Source organism: Ammodytes marinus (assembly GCF_949987685.1).
Source record: "Ammodytes marinus genome assembly, chromosome: 24".
NCBI lineage: Eukaryota > Metazoa > Chordata > Actinopteri > Uranoscopiformes > Ammodytidae > Ammodytes > Ammodytes marinus.
Genome location: NC_137228.1, coordinates 10,617,750 through 10,642,484, shown reverse-complemented (window position 1 = coordinate 10,642,484; position 24,735 = coordinate 10,617,750). Strand labels below are relative to the sequence as shown.

At 41.1% G+C, this 24,735-nt stretch overlaps 1 protein-coding gene across 1 annotated transcript; it reads left to right on the top strand.

The window, feature by feature from the left end:
* Positions 1-2,555: 2,555 nt before the first annotated feature.
* als2b (alsin Rho guanine nucleotide exchange factor ALS2 b) lies at positions 2,556-23,261 on the top strand. The gene is made up of 35 exons (XM_080052811.1): positions 2,556-2,656; positions 2,996-3,050; positions 3,481-3,632; positions 5,631-6,066; positions 6,373-6,919; positions 7,904-8,243; positions 9,775-9,949; positions 10,341-10,437; positions 10,761-10,838; positions 10,936-11,151; positions 11,256-11,427; positions 11,955-12,144; positions 12,396-12,461; positions 12,569-12,731; positions 12,893-13,024; positions 13,368-13,496; positions 15,481-15,551; positions 15,641-15,707; positions 15,828-16,030; positions 16,454-16,519; positions 16,598-16,696; positions 17,049-17,213; positions 17,321-17,432; positions 17,612-17,689; positions 18,132-18,265; positions 18,365-18,529; positions 18,891-19,008; positions 19,200-19,357; positions 19,680-19,796; positions 19,918-20,094; positions 20,261-20,318; positions 20,832-20,893; positions 21,055-21,204; positions 21,402-21,498; positions 21,602-23,261. The coding sequence occupies exons 2-35, from the start codon at positions 3,031-3,033 to the stop codon at positions 21,638-21,640; spliced, it is 5,049 nt and encodes a 1,682-aa protein (XP_079908937.1). The 5' UTR covers positions 2,556-2,656; positions 2,996-3,030; the 3' UTR covers positions 21,641-23,261.
* Positions 23,262-24,735: the final 1,474 nt, after the last annotated feature.

Sequence of the window (24,735 nt, the reverse complement as noted above, 5' to 3'; positions counted from 1 at the left end):
TCAGTCTTTGGTCTATAGGCTAAATAAGCTTAATATTTAGCAACAATTATGACTATGACGATGAAAACAATAAAATACATTTATTTCACATTTGGGCATATCCGGCATTTTTTGTGAGTGTTTTTGTTACATGCAAAGATTTCAGCTCAGACATTAATGTTGTAACAAACTGATAAATAAAATAGATGGATAATGTTTTTATTTTAAATATTATCACAAACGCTATATCTGAAGTATTAATATTTCACTAAACACACACAGACACTACATTAGATAAAGACACACACACAATACATACAGGAGTGGCAGCAGTTGTTATAGACACTAAAGAGACATCTTTAGGTGTATCTTGGCAGGTGAATGCGTTTAACTTGTTTTTTTTCTCTACCGGAAAAACTGCTTGTATTTGAATGTCTAGTTTTCTGACGTTTTATTTTGAAGGGTTTAACCGGGAGTATTACTTGTATGTGAGTGCATCTGGCTTTATACATGGTTGCCGTTACGGTGTGTGGCCACAGGGGGGCGACAACGTCCGTGCTTTGAATAGGATACCGATTTAAAGGCCTACTTCACCGGTTTGAATATGAAGGTGAATTGAATTCTGAGATCCTATGTAGTATAAATGTGCAAAAAAAAATAAAATTGGTTCATCCTAGCCTGAGAAAAGGCAGAAAGAGTGTTTTTTTTAACCCTATATTTCTCTTTCTCGTGACATCACAGAAAGAGAAATATAGGGTTAAAAAAAACGTACTTGTAAATATTACTGTGATGTCACAGTAAAAGACATCACAGTAATATTTACAAAGTAAGTTTTTTTTTTTTAACCCTATATTTCTCTTTCTGTGATGTCACGAGAAGGCCTTCTCGTGACATCACAGATGTCACGAGAAGGCCTTTTCTCAGGCTAGGATGAACCGATTTCAATTTTTTTCGCACATTTATACTACATAGGATCTCAGAATTCAATACACCTTCATATTCAAACCGGTGAAGTAGGCCTTTAACTTCTCTTACTTTTTTGACTCGATCATAATGGGTTGATTAATGCTGACTGAAGTTTCGCTTACTATAAACCGTTAGCTTAAGAGCTATTGCAGCTAACAAAATGTAGCCAACCTTCCTCCTTCTATAATGTTTCTAATGTGTGCCTTGTAAAAATAAAGGTAGCATGTTGTCTGCTTTTAATCACAGATAGGCTATTAACCGGCGTAGTACATTGGTGCTTTGAAACGGTAAAATACATTTTAACAACGCGAGTTTATAGTAACACAGCCAACACTTTAACGCAAAAATGTTAATGTGTGCCGCCTAGCGTCCAGTGTCGTTGTAGGAATGTATGACCACAGGGGGGCGCCAGGAGTCATGCTTTCAATAGGATTTATCTTACTGATTGAGAACAATTTGACTGACTCCATTCAAAAACTGTAGGTGTAGTACCTCATTGTGGTCACAGGACGGCAGTATTGAGGCATAGTTAAAAACGGATTTATGTCTTATAGACATAAATCACTGAAAATAGACATTGCCAGCGACGTGCTGACTGCCTACCCTGCCAGATCCAAAAAATAATTATAGTAATAATAACTGTATTTAATAAACTTGTTTTTGTATTATAACTGTTTATTCTTGTGATTTGTATATGTAATTGTTGTATTACTTAAAGAAAGTTTAGACGTTATGATGAAAAATGTGGCAGTTAGTTAGCCTACGTGAAAATAAGCAGTGCCTTTGCTGCCTGTTCAAAAAAAGGCCAATCTACAGTAGCCTACGTGCAAACAGAACCCGCAGTCTCCGTCGTATCATTTCATATACGTCTGATCTGTGTGTGTGTGTGTGTGTGTGTGTGTGTGTGTGTGTGTGTGTGTGTGTGTGTGTGTGTGTGTGTGTGTGTGTGTGACATCTCACCGCACGTCACTGATTATAACAGGCTATATAATATGATTTATTATGTAAATCTGCAAATTTACTATAGTGGAGTAATGTCGTAGTAGTTTGATATGTTAAAGACGAAAATAACGAAGAAACATCTTTTTTCATTGTGATTGAAACACTCAAGCTGACTTAAAGACTTTATATGTCACATATTGGGTTTGCATGTGATTTACGCCTTTGCGCTCTTGGAATTATGAGTTTTCTCGGATTCCGTCGCTTCTGTCACAACAACAGAGCAGCAGCTGAGCGGCTCCAGAGAGGACGAAACAAGAGAAGAGGTGCCACTCTGCTGCTGTTAAGGATTGGGAGGGGGAAAAACTTTGGAAATTTGGAGAGAAATGCAGATATGTACTTATTCAGTGACGCTGGAAATTAATGAGAAATTGTTAATTTTTGGAGATAATTCCTACTTTTGCAACACCAAGTTTTTTTGTGGGTTAATGTATGAGTTATAATAATCTAAAAATAATTGTTTTTTCCTAATTTATATTCCGTGAGAAGTGTATCTTTAAGGCGCGTCCTCGCGGTGGTCGCGCAGCCCCGCTGCTGAGTGAGCCCTCCTGTCTCATACAGGATCTTTGGTCAGTAGCGGCTCCTCGCTGTGTCAACATCAGGAGATGAACAACATTTCCCATCGTTTTATCTGCTAAACTATCTCACGGACCTTTGTCATTCCTGCTCTGTGTGAGCGAATACCTCTAGGAGATGTGCCCGGAGCCAGCTGGTAAGAAGAAAAAAGCTTTCTTTATGCAAGAAATCACGGAGGAGACTTTGTGTGCTTTTTTTGGCTAGCTGGCGGGACTAATAGCTAATACTGGCCTGCGAGATTAACGTAACAGCCTGTAACACCTGAAAGAAGCTGCAGGTCATGCAATGCCGTTTATAGTGGTAAATAAAGATTAGATTAGAAGTCGTTTTTAAAGAGTAAGCGTGAAAGTGAAACGACATCTACTTTCATTTAGCTATTCGTCTGCTTTGAGGGATTTTAGTTCCTGCGGGGAAAACAAGACTTACAGGACTCTTGTTTGCACTGACAGCAGTTTTTTTTGTGTTTGCATTGTAGGAGTGACATGCTGATGGAGGAATAAACCCCCACCGATGGAAACTCAGAGGAGGAGGTACGCAAAAAGCCCCCCATCTACCCCCAAAAATAGACTTCTCTGCTTAAACTGTTACTGGTAATTCTGTGGCTGAAAGTCTGGATGTGATCACCAGCATGTGACACCGCCTACAGAGGGACTTGTGCTCACTTCTGCCTTTCACCCACAAAACATCAGTTGTTGAACTAGTATTTGTATAATTGGCTATAGTTGGAATGATTAATTCTGTTTTCAACCCTCAGGGATTCACTTCTGTAATCGTAGTTAGCATTTTTAGTCTGTTTATCCACAATGGAAATGGTTGGCATGTCATGTATGTATAAGGTGAAATGCTGTATGCATGTACAATATTGTTAATATTCCTAAAGCAATTTGATAAATTAAATAAATCATTTAATATCAGCCTTCTAATCTTGGTCTTTTTGCTTCTTCCTGATGGATCTCTCAGCTCTACAGAAGAGGATGGTGCAGACTCAGAGCGCGGTCTGCTCCACACCTGGAGGGGCTATTCCTGCAGCGTCACCCCAGAGAGGCTGCCTCTCCCCAGGCCTGTCCTACAGGTCGCCCTGGGCACACGCCATGGAGTCCTGATGGTGGAAGGTAAGTAGTAGTCTATTACAAAGTGGACTAAAACGATTATTTCTTACTCCTTTCTCTTTTATTTTTTAATTTTTTGTTTTTGTATTTGTATTTACAATTCTTTTAAGTATAATTTATTTTAATTTATTTTCTTATTCGTTTATTCAATTTTGGTAACACTTTACAATAAGGTACACAAAATTGTAGTAGCTACTACATACCTACTACATAGTTTTTTTTTTTTTGTGCTACCTATGTGTTAGGTAGCACAAAAAAAAAACCCTATGTGTTAGGTAGCACATAGGGGTTTTTTTTTTTGTGCTACCTATGTGTTAGGTAGCACAAAAAAAAAAAACCTTATGTGTTACCTACTACATAGTTTTTTTTTTTTTGCGCTACCTATGTGTTAGGTAGCACAAAAAAAAAAAACCCTATGTGTTAGGTAGCACATAGGTTTTTTTTTTTTTTGTGCTACCTATGTGTTAGGTAGCACAAAAAAAAAACCCCCTATGTGTTACCTACTACATAGTTTTTTTTTTTGTGCTACCTATGTGTTAGGTAGCACAAAAAAAAAAAACCCTATGTGTTAGGTAGCACATAGGGTTTTTTTTTTTTGTGCTACCTATGTGTTAGGTAGCACAAAAAAAAAAACCTTATGTGTTACCTACTACATAGTTGTTGTTTTTTTGCGCTACCTATGTGTTAGGTAGCACAAAAAAAAAAAACCCTATGTGTTAGGTAGCACATAGGGTTTTTTTTTTTTGTGCTACCTATGTGTTAGTTAGCACAAAAAAAAAAACCCTATGTGTTACCTACTACATAGTTTTTTTTTTTTTGTGCTACCTATGTGTTAGTTAGCACAAAAAAAAAACCCCTATGTGCTACCTAACACATAGGGTTTTTTTTTTTTTTGTGCTACCTAACACATAGGTAGCACAAAAAAAAAAAAACTATGTAGTAGGTAACACATAGGGTTTTTTTTTTTGTGCTACCTAACACATAGGTAGCGCAAAAAAAAAAAAACTATGTAGTAGGTAACACATAGGGTTTTTTTTTTTGTGCTAACTAACACATAGGTAGCACAAAAAAAAAAAACTATGTAGTAGGTAACACATAGGGTTTTTTTTTTTTGTGCTAACTAACACATAGGTAGCACAAAAAAAAAAAACTATGTAGTAGGTAACACATAGGGTTTTTTTTTTTTGTGCTAACTAACACATAGGTAGCACAAAAAAAAAAAACCCTATGTGCTACCTAACACATAGGGGTTTTTTTTTTGTGCTACCTAACACATAGGTAGCGCAAAAAAAAAAAAACTATGTAGTAGGTAACACATAAGGTTTTTTTTTTTGTGCTACCTAACACATAGGTAGCACAAAAAAAAAAACCCTATGTGCTACCTAACACATAGGGTTTTTTTTTTTTGTGCTACCTAACACATAGGTAGCACAAAAAAAAAAAAACTATGTAGTAGGTAACACATAGGGGTTTTTTTTTTTGTGCTACCTAACACATAGGTAGCACAAAAAAAAAAAAAACCTATGTGCTACCTAACACATAGGGTTTTTTTTTTTTGTGCTACCTAACACATAGGTAGCGCAAAAAAAAAAAAACTATGTAGTAGGTAACACATAAGGTTTTTTTTTTTTGTGCTACCTAACACATAGGTAGCACAAAAAAAAAACCCTATGTGCTACCTAACACATAGGGTTTTTTTTTTTTGTGCTACCTAACACATAGGTAGCACAAAAAAAAAAAAACTATGTAGTAGGTATGTAGTAGCTACTACAATTTTGTGTACCTTATTGTAAAGTGTTACCTTAATTTTTATTGTGAAAGATCCTGCTGACATTGTTGTATATCTCTTTTTTTTTAAAATGCCTATAGTTGTGATTTTTGAAAAACAAAGAAATCTATACTATAAACTATTGACAAAAAAACTAAAATGGACTAAATAGAGATGTACTATTTTGTATGAAAAAGTCTGCACTGTTCTATCTCCTTCCTCCCCTGATTTAGGAGGCCAGGTGTACAGTTTTGGGGACTTGCCCTGGAAGCAGAGTCAAGTCCCTGAGCCAGACAAGCCCTGGCTGGAGAGCGCTCTCAGTGGGCAGCGCGTGGTGTCTGTGGCCGCCGGGAGCTTCCACAGCGGGGCGGTGACGGAGGACGGCGGTGTCCACATGTGGGGGGACAATGCCTGGGGTCAGTGCGGCCTGTCGGGCCTCAGCAGCACTGTGCCTAACCCCACGCCTGTGGCTCTGCTGGACTGTGACAGGAGCTCTCCTCCCACACAGTCGCTGCCCGTGCTGGAGCTGGCCTGTGGAGAGCGCCACACCCTGGCCCTGTCGGTGCAGCACGAGGTCTGGGCCTGGGGCAGCGGCTCACAGCTGGGCCTCAACACCGCCACCGCCACCCCTGTGTGGAAGCCCCAGAAAGTGGAGCACTTGGCGGGAAGGTGACTGACTTGACTGATTTCTATAATTTATTATTATTTATTACGACCTATTCATGCCCTTTTCAAATGCTTGTAGTTGGAGCGGTGCTGCAAACAACATTTTTGTGTGTTATATGCAATAATAATAATAAAAAATCTATCGATCTATCTATCTCATTATCTATCTATCTATCATCCATCCATCCATCTATCTATATCGCAATTCTATCTGCGTTTAAACAATAAATTAAAAATGTTTATGCAAAGAAATGGGCTACATATGTCTCAGATGAAAATATGAACTAATATTTTCATCCATCCATCCAGGTATGTATTGCAGGTGGTGTGCGGCGGGTCCCACAGCCTGGCCCTGGTGCGCTGCCTGGGGCCGCGGGACCTCCACCGGCCGCCCGTGGACAAATGTCGCCAGTGCAACCAGCTGCTGTACACCATGACGGACAAGGAGGACCACGTCATCATCTCTGACGGCCACTACTGCCCACTAGGGGTGGAGCTAACCGAAGACGAGGGCCACCAAGCCCGGCCACCGGAGGCCCCAGCTCCCACACAGGGGCTCAAAACATCCCCATCCCAGCCCCTGCTCCCCTCACAAACCTCCACCCCAATCCCCTCTACACCTGATCGAGCTGCCCAGACCTTAACTGACTCTGTACAAGAATCAGAGTCAGCCTTATTGAATGGAGCACTGATGTCAGACCCCTCTGACCCCCAGGCTCAGTCCAAAGGAGGGGTGAAGACCGGTTCACCGTATCCAGACGAGCAGGCTGTCAAAGACTACCTCAAACGACTGGCGGACAACGCACACGCCGAGCAGAAGGCCGCCGCCACTACCGGAGGACTGCACACGCTGCTGGTGAGTGGGACTTAGTCCATGTCCATGTGTACTACAGTATTTACTATTCTAAATAGTACAGCTGACCATACAAAATGGTTTGCATGCAGTAGGCATACAATTCGGACATACTTTTACTTGTTTATTTAATCCTAACGTCGCACCTTGAACCTGCCACTTGCTTATGTATCCATGACATCATTGGCATATTTAATTTTCACGCTGCGACTCCGTCGATTGGTCAGAAAGGTCAAAAAAGCATACTGATTTCCACACTAAGAATGAATAGGGCATCCGGGTATTTTTCAGCATACTGTATCTCACCACATGTATTGGGACACCCCAAATATTTCTTTGGCATACTAAATAGCAGGGAAGTCTGGGTATGTGTGGACATGGACTGAATCACATGTAAAAGGACAAAACAACTTTCAAACTGTGCATCAGTCAGGTTTTTCTGTGAATTGCGGGGAACCTTTTGGTGCCTGCTTTTATGAAAATATAGTTTTGTAACCAGTAGTGATGACTTCAACACTGGCATCTGCTTCCATTCCATAATTAGATTTTTTTATTACTGAATAAAAAATACAAAATCATGAGTCCAATCTGGCTCTTTGTCAGGTAGAGACAAACGTTTATTAATGCAATAAAGAAGGGAATTGAAACATTTTAAAATAGTTAAAAGTGGATTGGCTCTTATCCATCTCATATAATCCTCATGAACGTTATCAATTCACTTTTAAGGCAGAAAAAAACATTTCAGAAACAAGATAGGTTTCGGATCAATTTCTGGCAAAAGAAAAACAACTCAAAGGTGCTATATTGTCCTTTTTTTAAAGGTATATCAGCTGGTGAAATAGACTGGATTGACGCTCATCCATCTCATATTATCCTCATGAGTGTTATCAATTCAGTTTAAGACAGAAGAAAACATTTCAGCAACAAGATAGGGCACTTCTGCATATAATTTGACCATGCTATTCTCTGCTTTCTTTCCCCTTCCAGCCCTCCGCAGCAGCAGGCCTCACCCCCGGTACCACTCTCAACAGCCTGGTGGCCAGCTGTGCGTCTGCAGTGGGGGAGCGGGTTGCCTCCACATACGAGGCCCTGTCCCTTAAGAAGATGATGAACCTTTACTCCAACAGGCCCGGTGGTGTAGTGGGGGACACCAGCACCGAGCGAGTCCGTCTTGAAGACTCTATCCAGGCCAAGAAGAGCTCCAGCACGGGGGACATCCGCGAAGAGGAGGCCGAGGGTCTGCGCAGACGCCTCTCCCTGCCCGGACTGCTCTCACAGGGTAGATACGCTGTTCACCTCTTCTTAACCCACAACTATCTGCTGCTGCGTAAGTAGTACAAAGTATGGCATGGGGCCTTTTTGCAAGGTCCATGTGTGTGTGTTGGTGCTTCAGGCTTCTTCATGCAGCATGGCAATAAGGCTGCTCTCCTAGTTACACTTTGTGCACCGCAACCAGTGGCAAACAGTATTTACATTAAGGAAGTGGAGACAACATTCTTCCCTCAAAGTCTTTCTTAGAAGATCTTAAAACCTGTAACTATTTCTATTTGTACATGTATGCTTTCACTCCATTTTGTATAGGGCTGCTACTACTGATGTTGATACATCTACTCTACTGTTTATTTATAATAATAAAAAATGTCAAGGGATTATATACTAATTAAAACATTACTATGAATATTATATTACATTTTTACCAAGTCTGTGCTGGAAAAAAGGCCAATTCCCTTGACACACTGCACTTTCATAGCTTCAGATATAGATGAAATGCTCCTTTCTTTTCTTTTCTCACGATAAACAGGGCTAGCTGAAACATAGACAAACAAGAAACATTCATTTAGAATACTTGCATTCAAGATAAACATGCAGTATTCACGTTCAAGAATATTCCAACCACAACATTTATTAATAATTATTACCATTGTGAAGGGGTCATAAACTTTTTTCAGTACAGGCCAGAGAAAATTCAAAAGTCTTAATGCTTTTTTTGTACTGCTTTGTGCATGTGAGTTTTAAGTCCACTCTGAGCGAGGTCGAGCCCGTCGCCTTTGTGTGATTAAAAGCGCTGAGGAATGCAGATTGACATTTAGCCTCCAAACATGGAGCTTTTTTCACTGATCAAGAAGAAACCTTAGAGAAGGATTTAGCCGATTGAACAGGGCAGAATGAAGGTCTTTAAAAGGAGCCTGGTGCATTCTGGGAATGGTCTTAGCGTCTGTGTGGCCCCATATCAGTCAGTGTGTGTTGGGCTTCTAGCTGGCTTCTCCTCCTCGCTGTTTGTCCACTGTTGTGTTGTTGATAACACACATTGATTTCTGCTGCTGAACTTTGCACCTGTGATTCATTTCGGCTCTTTCTATCTCTTCCATCAGAATCAGGTGTATTGCCAAATAGGTTATCGCATACCAGGAGGATTTTGATTAGCAGAGAAAAGAACTGCAAAAGTAAAGGATCATGGCGTGTAAAATAGAAATGTACTCATAAATCACACATGTATATGAACAAACAGACGAACAAATCCTTGTGTTATAACTTTCAGAATAGTGCTCAGAATGATTACGGAATGTTAAGTTGATGTAAGGGTTTGAGAAGTTGAGATGTTTGGTTCATTGTATTGATAAAAAAACAAATGTTGAGATAATGGCCATTAAAGATGGTTATATAGGAGAAATATACAGATGCAAAACAGACGTGTTTAGATAAATAACCATTTAAATGTACATGTTGGACCTTTTTTTATAATCTCTGTTCCATCTATGTTTTTTTCTTGCCACGTTTCGCCTTACATTTCTTGCAGTGGACAAAATTAGTTAGAAGACATTATTGGAATAATGTCTTTGTGTGTGTGCCATCATCAGTGTCCCCGCGGCTGCTGAGGAAAGCGGGTCGTGGTAGGATGCGTGCTGTGGCCCTTACCCCGCTGGGAGGGCCCCTGCCTGAGGCCCAGGACGTCTTTCCCACCCTGCAGACTGAGGTGTGGAGCTGGGGACAGTGTGAGCACGGACAGCTGGGACACGGAGACACTCTGGACAGGTGGGGAAAAGACCTCTTGCATAATACGCTCCCCAATAGCACAATGAAATAGATGGAGTTTTTTGGGATATTTTTTCTACAGTATATATCCAAACTTCTATATATTGAAACTGGAAAGTCAGTGACTTTGGAGAATGCTGGTTGTCCAAACACTATTTGTCAAAATCAGTGAATATCTCCTTAGATCAGCTACCAGTGTTAATACACAGCATAGGCTCCATAAACAAAGGGGTCCAAGGCTGTGTATTAACAGATTGATTGATACAACCCCACTTGAAAAATACTGAACTATCCCTTTATAGCAATTTGATGTAGTAATAAGATGCATTAATACACACAGCTGTTGTGATCCTACAACACATGTTCTGAATCATGTGTAATGTGTTTGCAGGTTACAGCCGCTGTGCATCAAGAGTCTGAACAATAAGGAGGTGGTGCGGGTGGCGGCCGGCGCTCATCATTCCCTCGCTCTGACTGCACAGTCCCAGGTCAGTCGCTGGTTCAGCTCTTTTAACATTTAACAGCAATGTGTTAAGCATTGTCCCAAAAGCCTGTATGTGACATTTCATATTAGTCCCAATGTGAAGAAATTGTAGATTAATTCAAATATAACTCCTTAAGACCTTATCAGGTAGCATGCGTCGCCAGTTATACTCACCGTCATACAGTGAGAAATGAAGCCTTGAATAAGCCCCATTGTATCTGTGTCCACAGGGGCAAAAAAAAAACAATAAAATAGAGTAACAAGCATGGAACAGGCAGAGTTTGAATGACCAGTATTCCTGCTTCATTTTGGTGTCTTTTCTTCCAGGTGTTTTCATGGGGAAGTAACAGCTGTGGTCAGCTCGGACACATGGAGTCACCAAGCACTGTCCCCCGCCTCGCAAAGGTGAGACACACACACACACACACATGCACGCACACACAAGCACACACACGGAACAGATTGAAAAGGCCTTTGACGTTCAATAACTCCCATTTCTCAGCTGTCAGAGGGGATCCTGGTGTGGGACGTGAGCGCTGGAGAGAGACACAGTGTCCTGCTGGCGGACGGAGACTGCATCCAGCCCATCATCTACTACAGTGGACAGCAGGTTAGAGAAGGAGCGCAGGAGAGCCCCGGCAAGGAGGGAGAGGAGGAAGAGGAGCAGCGCGCTGGTGGCTACACCCAACAACCTGTACTACTGCCATTCTGCATGAACGTAAGGACAAAAACACTGCTTTTTGCAGATTCTTTGTTAAATACAATTAAAATGAAAGGAAAAGCCTGAGTTTGTTGTTGTCTGTTTGTTTGGTGTTGTTGCAGCTGCGTTATGTGAGCAATGTGTTTGCGGGCGGCGAGCGCTGCGTGGCGCTCTCGGACCAGAACGTGATGGGCTTCATCGCCAGCCTCCACGAGCTGGCTTCGCTCGAGAGGAGGTTCTACTGCAAGCTGTGCAACATCAAAACACAGATCATACGCCCCCTACTGGAGCTGGGTGAGACTGACACATGAGGATAAAAAGAAAACACTGACATAAGAAAGAGTTTCATTTTTAAAGGTGGAGTCAGTGATTCTGGGTAAAGTGTTTTGTCAAAATGTTAGTCAAAATCAATGAATATATCCTCACGATCAGCTACCTGTCCACAGCCTAGGCTTTGTTTACATTCCAGTTTACAGAGCCTAGGCTGTGTATTTACACCAGATTTTCTTTTCAGCGCATACAAAGTATGGACAGGTAGCTGATCAAGAGGAGATGCTTACTGATTTTGACAAAGTCATATTGTCAACAAGCGTTCTCTAGAATCGCTGACTCCACCTTTAATCAGATCTGTCCTTCAAACAAATGTATTGGCTGAACCTACACTCACTAAATAAATGCAAAAGACATGCTAGAAAACTAAATGTACTCATGACTTATTCATTAGATGTATTATTCTTTTGAATATAATTTATTTAACTTTATTCAATTATTATTTGAAACACTATAATTAAAACACTAAAGGATCCATGTTTTTGTTGCAGAGTGTCTGAGTGCAGCCGTGGGCCCTGTGGTTCTGGAGCTCCTGCAGTCTCTTGCTGGTCGCTTCAGCCTGTTGTGTCACCTGACCGGGCAGCACGCCGCCAGCCTCACCGCTAACCTGCGCCGCCGCCGCGACGTCAAAAGCCTGCTGGTCCTAGACCACGCCAGCATCTTCCTCGACTGCTACAGCGAGTACGTCTTTATATATCTACATAGGAGCGTGGCACTGAGGCCGCCATGTTGCACCGCCAACTTCATACAGCTTCATACACCTGTTGGAAGAAGTGCTATAGATTAAATAACCAAATGCGTCTTCACCTCATCACTTCGTATTGTAGAAGAGAAGTTGCAATCTAGAATTTTCCACCACTAGAGGATGCCGAAAATACACCCATATAAACCGATAGATTTATTTATTGTTGCTTGTCTCTTCTTCCATGTAGGTACTGCAGCGTCCTGGGGAACTTCCAAGTGATGGGAGGTTTCCAGAGCTTGACCAAACCCTCACTGTGAGCACCAGCATTCAAAATGAAAAATAATAAAAAGAGCAACTGATTATTAGCAATTTATTATTTAGATTTCTTTTTTATACCCACCCATAATGTCTTTGTTGCAGAGATTTCTTTGGGAAGAGTCCGGAGTTGCTTCAGAGGCTGTCAGAGTGCAGCGAGGAGAACCCTGCCATGGCCGACCTCCTAGTGGCGCTCTTCTACCTCCCAACGCGCCACCTGCACGAGTACGCACGGCTGTTGCTCAAACTGGCAACATGCTTTGAAGTGGTGGGTTTAAACAAACCGAACATCTAATGCAATGATTTTTGATTTTTTTGTGTATTTTTTAACTGTCATTCTTTCCTGCTTTATTGCTCCTCTTCTGTTTACTTCCGTTTTACGTATTTTCTGTACTTCCATAAACTAAATGTGAATGTGTGTTTTGTCAGAGCTCTGGTGACTATGAGAAGCTGCAGGACAGCTGCTCCAGGTTTGAAGCTTTGGTGGTGCAGCTGAAGAGGAAAAGGAAAGACGCCGACTACACCGTAAACTTCTGGAAAAGCTTCCCTGGCAAAATGACGGTACTCTCACTGTGTGTGTGTGTGTGTGTGTGTGTGTGTGTGTGTGTGTGTGTGTGTGTGTGTGTGTGTGTGTGTGTGTGTGTGTGTGTGTGTGTGTGTGTGTGTGTGTGTGTGTGTGTGTGTGTGTGTGTGTGTGTGTGTGTGTGTGTGTGTGTGTGTGTGTGTGTGTGTGTGTGTGTGTGTGTGTGTGTGTGTGTGTGTGTGTGTGTGTGTGTGTGTGTGTGTGTTCCATTCTTTAACCGTAGCGGAACCTTTTCTTATATGGATTCCTCGAGGTGTCCCATGATGTCACCCGTGTGGCTCAATAGTGTCATTGTGTGTCTGTGTGTGTGTTTGCGGTCAGGACTCGCTAAGGAAACCTAACCGCCGGCTGATCTGCGAGAGCAGCAACAAAGCCCTGACGCTGCAAAACGCTGGCAGGTTCTCCGTCAACTGGTTCATCCTCTTCACCGACACTTTGGTTCACGCACAGGTAACCACACACACACACACACACACACACTTCCCATCACATCCTCTTACTTTTTATCATTTCCGACACTGTAACTTGGTGTTTTTCAAGCTTTTGTATGTGCTTGCCTCCGTGCTGTCAGGGCGTGGCGCCTTGTAAAAATCTTGTAAGTATGAAGCCAGAAGCAATATGTCAGCACAGAGACCCCAACGCTCCCATGACCCCTCTATTCCTTTGCGTGTCTGTGTGTTTGTGTGTGTGTGTGGAGGGCTTAGGGCTCAAACAAATAAAAACGCAAATACGAATGAGGTGTTGCCATTTCCTGATTTAAGTACAGTATCTCCACATTAAAGCTCCCATATTATACACTTTTCGGTACTAATACACCATATTATATGGTCTTAGTGGTCCCTAATACGTTTTTCTTTAATTGTTTGCAGAACAAAACTTTCAGATAATTTATTGTACTATGCTGATGTTCAGCTAATCTCACAATGGCCTATTTTTTAAAAAGAGCTGCAGCTCCCCTCGTAAATATACAATCTTTGAGCTGCCCCGCCCCCTGTCCGGAAGCGAAGCCAGATACGCCTCGCCCTCTGTCTGTCAGGGCCGTGGACCAATAAGAAATAGGGGTGTGGGCTGCACAGTGGAAGCTTCTGGCTTTCCAGTTTGTGAGGTCAGAAACTGGGAGAATTCTGACTGGAGTATATTGAGGGGGAGGGGTGGGGGTTTCAGAAAAGGGGAGAGTGAGAACAGGAGAGATTGTTATTTTTTTTGATATTTTGGCAGTCTCTAGGCACACCGTGGACGCATGGATATGTTGGAACACATTTAAAAAGTGCATTTAGCATAATATGGGACCTTTAAATCATCTTATTTTGTTGAGTAATGTAAAAAGAAGATTATACTTGAGATGAAAGATTTTAGCTGTAGTATCATTTTAATTTAGTTTTGAACTATATGGGGTTTGGCAACAGATAAAATCCATTTACTTTCTTCCTCACTGTTTGTTTATTACTTTTAACTTCCTTCTTTGTTCACTTCTGTATTTCAGTTTACCTTCTTTACTTTCTTTCTTTACCCTGTTGCTTCATTTCTATCTTTATGTGATTTCAACTTCTTTCGTTACTTTTCTCCTTTACTTCATTACTATTTCTCTTTGTCTGAGTAGAGCTGCATAACTACATGAATACATCCAGTGATACTGAGCCCTTTCCCGACCGCTTACCTCTGCCTGCTCTCTACCTCACCCAGTCTGCATTGAAGGATGAACTCACTGAAACTAATGGGTTTAATGCAGTTTTAGTTATTTTAACATATGCCACTGTTTTGTGTTGAATTTTCAAATCAAGCAAAAACTATAACGTCTTTTTAATAATGATATCCGAAAGTCATTGATTAGCACCAACAGTTTCTGGTTCACATCTTCAAAGCAGATTCCTTCCTTTTTCTCCGTTTGTCTCGTTGCCCCCTGCATGCTACATTTTGAACGCCTTGCATGAATGGGCCTTTCAGATCTTCAACTTGAACCCTTTTCTTTATGGCATTGACATGACCTGATTAGTCAATGTTGTATGCCTAAAATGTAAGGTATAATTTAAATTATTATCCTCTTATATAACTTGTCTGTGATTATTCTCCATATCCAAAATGATTTGTATGGTAAAAACTTAGATATGTCTTGTAGCAATAAACACATCGACTTCCTTCCTTCCTTCTTCTTCCTTTCTGTTTCTTTTACTCCAACTATATTATTATTATGTTGTTCTTGGTAAGTGGCTGAAATGTGAACAATAATCAATCTTAATGGCAGCAGCTTGGAAAGTACACTGCTGGTAGAAAAAGTGTATCATTATAAAATTAAAGTCTCAATTTGTTGATTATTAGTGATCAGTTTGTACAAGTGGCTTTACTGTAGTTCATGTTCTGTCTGTGTTTGAGTCACTGTCTCAGTGTGGTAAAAATGTGTTAATAAGAGTAATGTTGTTATGTCTTTCTTCCTCAGTTCTCCACTCATCACGTCTTCCCTTTGGCCACTCTGTGGGTAGAGCCCATCCCAGAGGAAAACACTGGCCTGTAAGTCTGCTTAATCAAACACATCAATATTTTTACAGGTTTGATATGGGATATCACTAGAATAACTTAAAATGTCTGTCTGTCTGTAGCTTTGGACTAAAGGTGATCACACCGGAGGAGACACTCACTCTGCTAGCTTCCTCTGCCATGGAAAAGGTACACGATGCTCACTTTAAAAAAAAAGGGATTTCAATTTGCGGCAGCTCAAACAAAACTTTGACCACTGTGTTTGATCTCCTTGATCAAATTGCACAATGTATTTGTTGTTATCTTTAGGCCAAGTGGCTTCGCTCCATCAACCAAGCGGTGGACCACGCTCTGAGCGGGGCGGGCCAGGACTCTGCGTCATGCGGCTCAGGGTCGGGGCTTAAACTGGAGCCTCCCATCTCCAGGACAGCGTCATACACTTATTACAAGGACGGAAGACTGAAAGAGGCCAAGTACGAGGGACGCTGGCTAGCTGGCAGGCCCAACGGCAGGTTGGTCCACACACACACACACACACACACACAATGTCTGTCTGCACGTTAAAGGTGGAGTCAGTGTTTCTAGTTAATGCTTGTTGTCAAAATCAGTGAATATCTCCTCATGATAAAACCTGTTCATGCTGTGTGTGCGCTGAAATTCCAGTCTTAATACACAGCCTAGACTCTCTAAATGAGCATGTTGCTAGCTACGGTGGGCCCCTTTGTTTACATGCTAGTTTACAGAGCCAAGGCTGTGTATTTTTATTTTATTTTCTCAGCACAAACACAATACGGACAGGTAGCGGATTGTGAAGAGATATTCACTGTTTGACAAAAAGTGATTTTGACTACAGAATCGCTGACACCACATTTAATATTATATTTAAGATATTGATATGATATGTAATAATGATTGGGATTTATTGTGTTTTCCAGGGGAGTGTTAAAATGGCCTGATGGGAGAAACTACACAGGGTCGTTCAAGAACGGATTGGAAGATGGGTGAGTGTACTTGATCGTCGTCTGTAATTCTGTCATGCATTTTTTTTCAGCTTATAATATGTTAATGTGTTTGTTTAGCTTCGGGGAATTTGTTGCTCCCAATAAGACGCTAAACAAGAACGATGACTACCAAGGCCACTGGAAAGATGGAAAGATGCATGGACTGGGGACATACAGGTTAGTGTGTGTATGAGGAATTATATTTATCTGTAATTTTTTGTGTATCTTTTCAATTTGTCTACTGTATATTAATCGTTGCATTTCCAGTTATTTATTTATTTTTGAGCACACATTTTATATGGAAAGGTTGTTGTCTTGTGCTAGTTGCTATGCATCTCTGTGTGTTGTGTCTGTGTGTTAGCCATCAGTGGGACTTAGGGAAAAAATGGATACAAATATAATATGTAAAAACAAGTTTATCCATACTCTTGCACTTTGTCATTCAATGAATAAACCATGATTTAAATAAAGAGAAGATTAGTTGGTTGTTTTACCAAAAACAATCCGTCTTCCATCTGTCCTTCCTCAGGTATGCCAGCGGGGAAGTTTACGAGGGATCGTTCCAGGACAGCATGCGTCACGGCCACGGCATGCTGCGCAGCGGCAGCCTCAACACCTCCTCCCCCAGTGTCTTCATTGGTCACTGGCTGCAGGACAAGAAGACCGGCTACGGGGTCTTTGACGATATCACAAAGTACGATCACTGTAGCCACCTCAGGCTACCAAATGTATTCTGTTAAGTGGCTGTCAACGGTAGAAATTGCATGTGCAAATGTCAAATAAGTTTTTTGTTTTTGCCAGAGGGGAGAAGTACATGGGCATGTGGCAGGACCACCAGCGGCAGGGCACCGGGGTTGTCGTCACTCAGTTTGGCCTCTACTACGAAGGAACCTTCAAAGATAACAAGATGATGGTTAGCACTTCTGTTTCACACTTATACATACATATTATAATATATACATATACATATATAACACCAAATGTTCCTCATAGTCACTTTTAGCTTTATTTTCCAGCTACAACAATACCGCGCGTTAAAAGATGGCCATGTTTAGGGACTGATGGCAGGTATTTTTCTTGCTTTTCTTTTAGGGCACTGGGATCCTCCTGTCAGAGGACGACACCACATACGAGGGGGATTTCTCAGATGACTGGACGCTCAATGGAAAAGTAACTTACGTACTCAAACCTTGGTGTTATGCTTGACTCAGAGCTCAGCTTAAAGGAAATCTTGTGCACATTTGCATAAAAATGTCACACAACTGTCCAATACATAAAGTCAATAGCCAATTTATTTTCAGTCAAATGACCAATCAATTAATGGATTAATGTTTCAGCTGTACTTGCATGAACCTTTGGGAAGTTTAAAAAATTAAATTAGTAAAGTATCTAAAAACTACATTGATCAAATAATTGTAGTGAATAAAAAATGTCCCCCTGAAGTGTATTGGTGTAAAAGTATAAATTAACATAAAAGGATCATTCTAAAGTAAAGCAGAAGTACTGTAGCTCAAATACTGTATCTCAAATGTTTACTTAAGTGCAGTGCTTGAGTAAATGTACATGGTTACTTTCCACTACTTGTTAAATGTACTGATTGGCTCTCCTTTAGGGAGTTCTCACCATGGCAAATGGAGACTACCTGGAGGGCTCCTTTAACGGCGAATGGGGCTCTGGACTCAAGGTGACGGGGTCCTACTTCAAACCTCACCTGTTCGACTCCGACAAGGACAAGACCCGCACTGTGTAAGCTCACGAAATAAATACACAAAAACAAACGTAACTTTTTCATTATTATACTTCATGACTTGTGTACTTTGTGTGTGTGTGTGTGTGCTGTGGTAGGAAGCTGGGCCGTCTGTGTGTGTGTGCGGAGGATAAGTGGCAGGCCGTGTTCGAGGAGTGTTGGACTCAGCTGGGCTGCTCGGCACAGGGACAGGGAGAGAACTGTAAAGCGTGGGAGAACATCGCTGTGGCTCTAACCACCAGCCGAAAACACATCCAGGACAGGTACACACCAAACATCCTTCTAACTGTGTCATTTGGGGGGCTAGTTGCATGATTTTCAGCATCTGAAAAGAGTTAGGGGCATATTTAAAGAACAATGACCATTGCCATGGAGAACGTTTGATACGGCCACGCCCACACACTCCTGTCAAATGGTCTAGAAAGTAAAAAAGCTTTTCCTCTTTACTTTTTTTCCTCTTTACTTTTTTTTATAATGTTAATGAACATTTATTTTCAATCAGCTTTTTGTAAAAGCTTATTGAGACACCTCACTTTGATATCAGATATTGATTTTCACTATTGTAGAGCAGTTCCAGAAGGCTTTAATGTGTGATGTTTGTGTGTTTTTCCGTGTGCGTTCCAGGCCGGAGATATTGTCGCGGAGTCACAGCAGAACCCTGGAGAGTCTGGAGGTCATCCCGCAGCACGTCGGGCCCGTTACCATGGAGAGATATCACGCCATCCGCCTCTACCTCATCAAGGTGAGCCCACTTAGCGGTACTCACTTCTAAACAACACATTCACTTTGGTCAGAATTAAGTACAGATGCACAGTTCCACTATATTTCAGTTCTAACCCGATTCTGATATCTGGGTTCTATATTCTCTAATATATCAAATTTAGTTGATGGTGATATTCCTCTAGTTAAACAGTTCCTCTGTACTCCCTGCAGGCGTGTGACACCCCCCTCCACCCACTGGGCCGCCTGCTGGAGACCCTGGTGGCTGTTTACAGGATGACGTACGTGGGCGTTGGAGCCAACCGCCGGCTGCTGCAACAGGCTGTCAGCGAAATCAAGTCTTACCTCAATCGCATCTTCAACATCGTCCGGTTAGTTTACACACAGAACAGCAACAACCTGCTTATAGATTCATTTCAAATGGATCTACTAGGGATGGCCGTCAGTGAAGATATTCCTCAAATAGCCATTTTTTCAAATGAACTTTATTTACTTTTTTGGTCGGATAAATTGTTTTGAATTTAAAAAAAAAAATCTTTTATATATCATATGTAAGTGCGACTGTTTTTACTCCTGCAGACAGATGTGGTGCGTTCTAAAAATAGATTTCGATTACACTAGTACTCCATACTCTTGCCCATCCCTAGCATTTACACATTAAAACATTTCCATACATTTTCTTTTTTTTTAAAGGTTTCTCTTCCCAGACCTGCCAGAAGAGGGCGGTCTGATCCCAGAGCCGACCACCAGCCCCCTGGATAAGAAGGAGCCAGGATCAACTGAGGCCCAGCTAGAGTCACCCAAACCCGGGTAAAAAAACAGGACACGCCTCAAACTTGCTTAGGCACGGCACGGTACGGGGCAAGTGGGCCAAGTGTGAATGCGCCCTGAGAAAAGGTTTCTCATGCACTTCTCCTGTGTGTCTCCTCAGCCGTGTGGTGAGCAGCTGTGGTCTGCTGCTGCCGGTGCTGCTGCCTCGTCTGTACCCTCCTCTCTTCACGCTCTACGCTCTGGACAAAGAGCGAGAGGACGACCTCTACTGGGAGTGTGTGCTCCGCCTCAACAAGCAGCCAGACCTGGCTCTGCTCGCATTCCTAGGCATCCAGCAGTGAGTAACACACACAAGATAGTTTATGCTTTATGCTTTAAAGCGAGACACTGCAGGTTGTAAGGGTAGAATGTGCTTGAAAAAACAATGTTTTTGACTGCAGTGTCTTGCCTTAATGTTTTGCAATACTATTGCATTAATAACAATTACTTTCTTTCCCATTCAGAAAGTTTTGGCCTGTTTCCTTCACCACCTCAATTGCTGCACTAGGGGAGAAGCAGCAGGTATGTTTGGGTTATTCACTTTGTCACATTGACATTTGATTGAGCAATTGTCAAATAGAAAAACATTACAATTTGAGGGGGAAAATGAGTTATCAGGTGCATAAAACACTCAACCGCAGTTTCTAAAGTAATCCTAAAAGATTATGCAACTCTGGAAAGTTTGCATCAGCATCAATTCCTGGTGGAAATACAGTAAATATACAATGTTCACGTTACAAAAGCCTAGTAGTTTGGTGCGGTGTGGCTCGGCTCGGCAGTGCTGTCCAACAGTTCTGACCCATAGACTATATAAAGTCTGACCGCGGGTATCTCCAACCATTCGGCATAAACCCCGCCTACCAAGTAAGAGTGCTGTCTGTAGTGGAAACGCAAGCCAGATCTAGGGTTACAGTGCCCTGCCAAACCGTACCGCGCCAAACTGAAGTGTGCTGATTAGATGGAACAAAGCAAGAGTGAGTCTTCAACAGTGACCACTATGAACCATGAGTAGAAAGTAAACCTTGTCTCCTCTAGGTCCTCACCAGCACCAAGGACGCCTGCTTTGCCTCCGCAGTGGAAACACTACAACAGATCAGGTACCTGAACATTTTACACTGTCATCTTATTTGAAGTAACAAAGGAACACAACCTTTGAGTGCATGCTGCAATCAATGTGCAGCTTTATTGTGTTATTAAATGCAGATATAGCTTATTCCATGCTACACACAAATTGTCCATATTCCTTGTTTGTCTGCAGCACAACATTCACCCCGTCAGACAAGCTGCAGGTGATCCAGCTCACCTTCGAGGAGATCACACAGGAAGTGATGTCACTGCTCAAACAGGACTTCCTGTGGTCCATGGACGAGCTTTTCCCCGTTTTCCTCTATGTGGTGCTGCGTGCACGGTCAGCCCCCAAACCAGACCCACTCCCACACACAAACACACACTTCCTAACATGTTCTGATTATTTTACTGTAGCTAAATGGAATTTCTATATTTATATATTAAATGTAATATATTATTATTATTTGTATTATTAATTTGCCACTAAATTATATGAGACGCATTCAACTAACAGCAACTTTTAATTTGGTGGTCCAGTATTAGGAACCTGGGCTCAGAGGTCAGCCTGATTGAAGACCTGATGGACCCCTGTGTGCAGCACGGAGAGCATGGCATCATGTTCACTACGCTCAAGGTAACACACACACACATACACACACACACACACACACACAATTAAAATCACTTGTATGGCACAGCACTGGTTTAATATGTGTATATTCCTCTCCACCTCCAAGGCTTGTTACTACCAGATCCAGCACGAGAAAATCACTTAAGCCCCACCCCCTTCTACAATCGCAGCCAATCATAGAGCCAGGAGGGCTATCAGGACTCCATGACGGCGGAGGATCAAACATACAGGTTGCCGACAGCTCCATCTGCTGCTGTTGTGGAGATGACACACACACAAAGACACACACTCTGACTTCTAATCCTCATGAAGGTGCACATGTGAATATTTTTTAGTTAAACTGCCAGCGATGAGCCACTTCATACCCTCCAGTGTAAAACAGCAGAAGACTTGGCCGACGTGACTTCCTGTGGAAAATCTTGACGCAGGCGACATTGTTACCTGGGAGCAAATTCAAAGGTTCTTACACGTATTTCATTTGTTCAAATGGGAATGTTTTGTTCTCTGAACATCTGGATTTTTTCAACATAAAAAAACAACTTTTGCCATCAAAGAAAATAACACAAACTTGGGGGATCAGAAGTATTCTTTTTTTGCTGCCATTTTTTAAAATCATTTTGCTGCAAAAAAAACGGACATTACAAGGAAATCATCTGCATCGAATACTCTGACAAACCCTTTTATTTGTGACTTTATCCGATGGGACATCACTATGTTTTACAGACGGTTTCCTTGACCTTAAAAGAAACTCCCTTGACATAAAACTTTGATTATTGCTTATTGCATCAGAAGTGTTTGCAAACAGTATTTTTCCAGTTTTACTAAAAAGTAGACTCAAACCATGAAGTCGAACTGACTGTTTTTTTTCCGATTGGAACAACATAGCTAGTTGGGTTTGATACTGTTTTCATACAATAACAAACAATGTGCAGCATGCTTTGGGTAAATATGAAATGGAATATTAATGTATCTATTGAGTCATTCATTTATTTTGATTTTGGCAGTTTCAGTCCTCTATAGATTTCAGAATAATAAACGGTGCCACATGTCTGCAAAATAGTATTGGGTTCAAATTGGGGTATTTTGAGTATAAAGTAAAATATATATATTATTATTATTATTATTATCATTATTATTATTATTATTATTATTATTATTCAGCCTCATTATACATTGTTACGGTTGAATTGCAAATATACATCTCGAAAGGTGAACTTTTCAGATTAACTGAACCATAAAGTATTTGTTTATATGTTGCAAAACGTTTTGTTATTGTCAAGATCATTTAAACATTTAAAAACCAAGCCGATATTTCTGAAAGATGTATTATCAGAAAGTAAAAAAACAGGACTATTTCGTAATGTGCTCATGTTATTGTTGTATGTGTTGTTGTGAACGGCAATCATCAGCACAGAGATCATTCAACAAGTCTGTTTTCATTGTATTGTTGTGGATATCAGTGTTCAGACTACACATTTTTCATGAAACTAACCAACATTTGAATGTCTTAAAATCTCTTCATCTGTGAAGGAATGGCTGCAAAAAAAGGTTAAAAATATCAGATAATGCTTATTGCAGGTGACGTTTAAGCAGAGGCGGTCGGCTTAATGCAAATACTGTATGTTTTTTTTATAGATGTGATGTTCAAAGCTGACTCCCTGCGCCATCTGTTAATGCTGACTGTTCTTGTTTTAAACCATTTACAGCACTGACCATCATTGATGCTTATTTGAGATGTGCATCACAAACGTCAGTTAAAAGAAAAAAAAAAGGCTTAAGAGGGGGGAATAAGTAGTGGGGGGGGACAATACAAAAAAACACAGTTGTTAAGAAGCGACCACACTAAGTTTAAGCTGCAGGATTTTGTAAATGTTGCATCACAAAATGGAAATTTAAAGCTGCAAATAAGGACGGTTTGAATACAAACAGTTTCCATTGAAGCAAAGCTTCAAACTGTTCATATTTCAACAGATATTGTCTGCACAGGTGTAGTAAACACTAGTGAGACCAAATGTGCCTGGAACTTAGAATAAGTGAAGCAATGTTGTCGTCCTATAGGAGTAGGTCATTGACAAACTCGACATTATTCTGTCAACCGGAGACAAAGCAAAGCTTCATTGCTTTCTTTAAACTATGATTTTTTTTTCACTTAAAAAGGAAGGACTTAACAAAACTGACTTTCAAATCAAACACAACAAAGGCACAACTGGACATTTACTGTAATGTTCGTACATGAAGTAGAACTTAAAAACAATCTGAATGGTTATTAATGTAAACTGAAGATAATGTTCATGAACTCATTTTGGATTAATGGTTTAAAAACCTGTTGACAACTGTTCATTAAACTAACTGTACCTCAAAAAACGCCCCACACATGTCATACTGTTACATTGTGGGTGGAAATTACTGTTTTCTCAATGGAGTCTGGTGTTCAATAATATGACATTTTTTTGTTTCAGATGGCTGACATTACTTCCACCTGTGTGTCTTTTACATGTAGTCAAATGTGTTGTACCTTTTGAATAATAACAAAAGGCAATAAACAGATTCTGAAAGATGAACTGAATAGATCTTGGAGGTCAAAGGTTACTGCAACTATTATCATGTGCAAACGAGATAATCTAAGCGTCCTTTACAGTTGTGGGATTTTTGTATAATTTCCTTTAAGAGTTAGATTAACAATCTGGAGATTATACCTAATTAACTTCAGTAACGTCAAGGTTTATTTATCTTTTTCTGTCCACTTTCCATTAAATCCAGCTGTTGGAGGAAGATTAGAGGACATTTATGTCTTGTTTCACCTTCCATATCTCTCTCTCTTTCTTACAACCTTAAGTAGTGATTCTAACTGTGTGACAAAGCAGGCGTGTGTGTCTAACTTTAAGTCTCCTGTCTTTATGAAATGGACACTTGCCCACTGTTGGACTGTGACATACGTTGGATATGCTCCTGCGTGAAAGCTGAAAGAGTTAAGAAGATTTGTCCAGCCAGCCAGCCGGTGAGGGGTTCCGGTGGCTTCCGGTGGCCGCAGGCAGGCGGCTCACTCGCCCTGGGATTAAATGGGATCGGGGGAGATTATAGCCCTCTCTCTCTTTCTTTCACTCTCTCTCTCTCTCTCTAGTCCCCGGGGAAATCGTTTCCCATCATAGAAACATTCTCCTGCACTTCTAGGACCTAGAATATCAAAGCTGCTGGCAGACCATAAAGAATTCAGGTAGGAATTGCTTCAAAATTTAACTA

Coding starts and splice junctions, on each gene's coding strand:
- als2b (XM_080052811.1), top strand. CDS start 3,031: ATGGAAACTCAGAGGAGGAG. Junction 17,214..17,320: donor GTCTTTGACGATATCACAAA/GTACGATCACTG, acceptor TGTTTTTGCCAG/AGGGGAGAAGTACATGGGCA. Junction 19,009..19,199: donor TCCGCCTCTACCTCATCAAG/GTGAGCCCACTT, acceptor TACTCCCTGCAG/GCGTGTGACACCCCCCTCCA.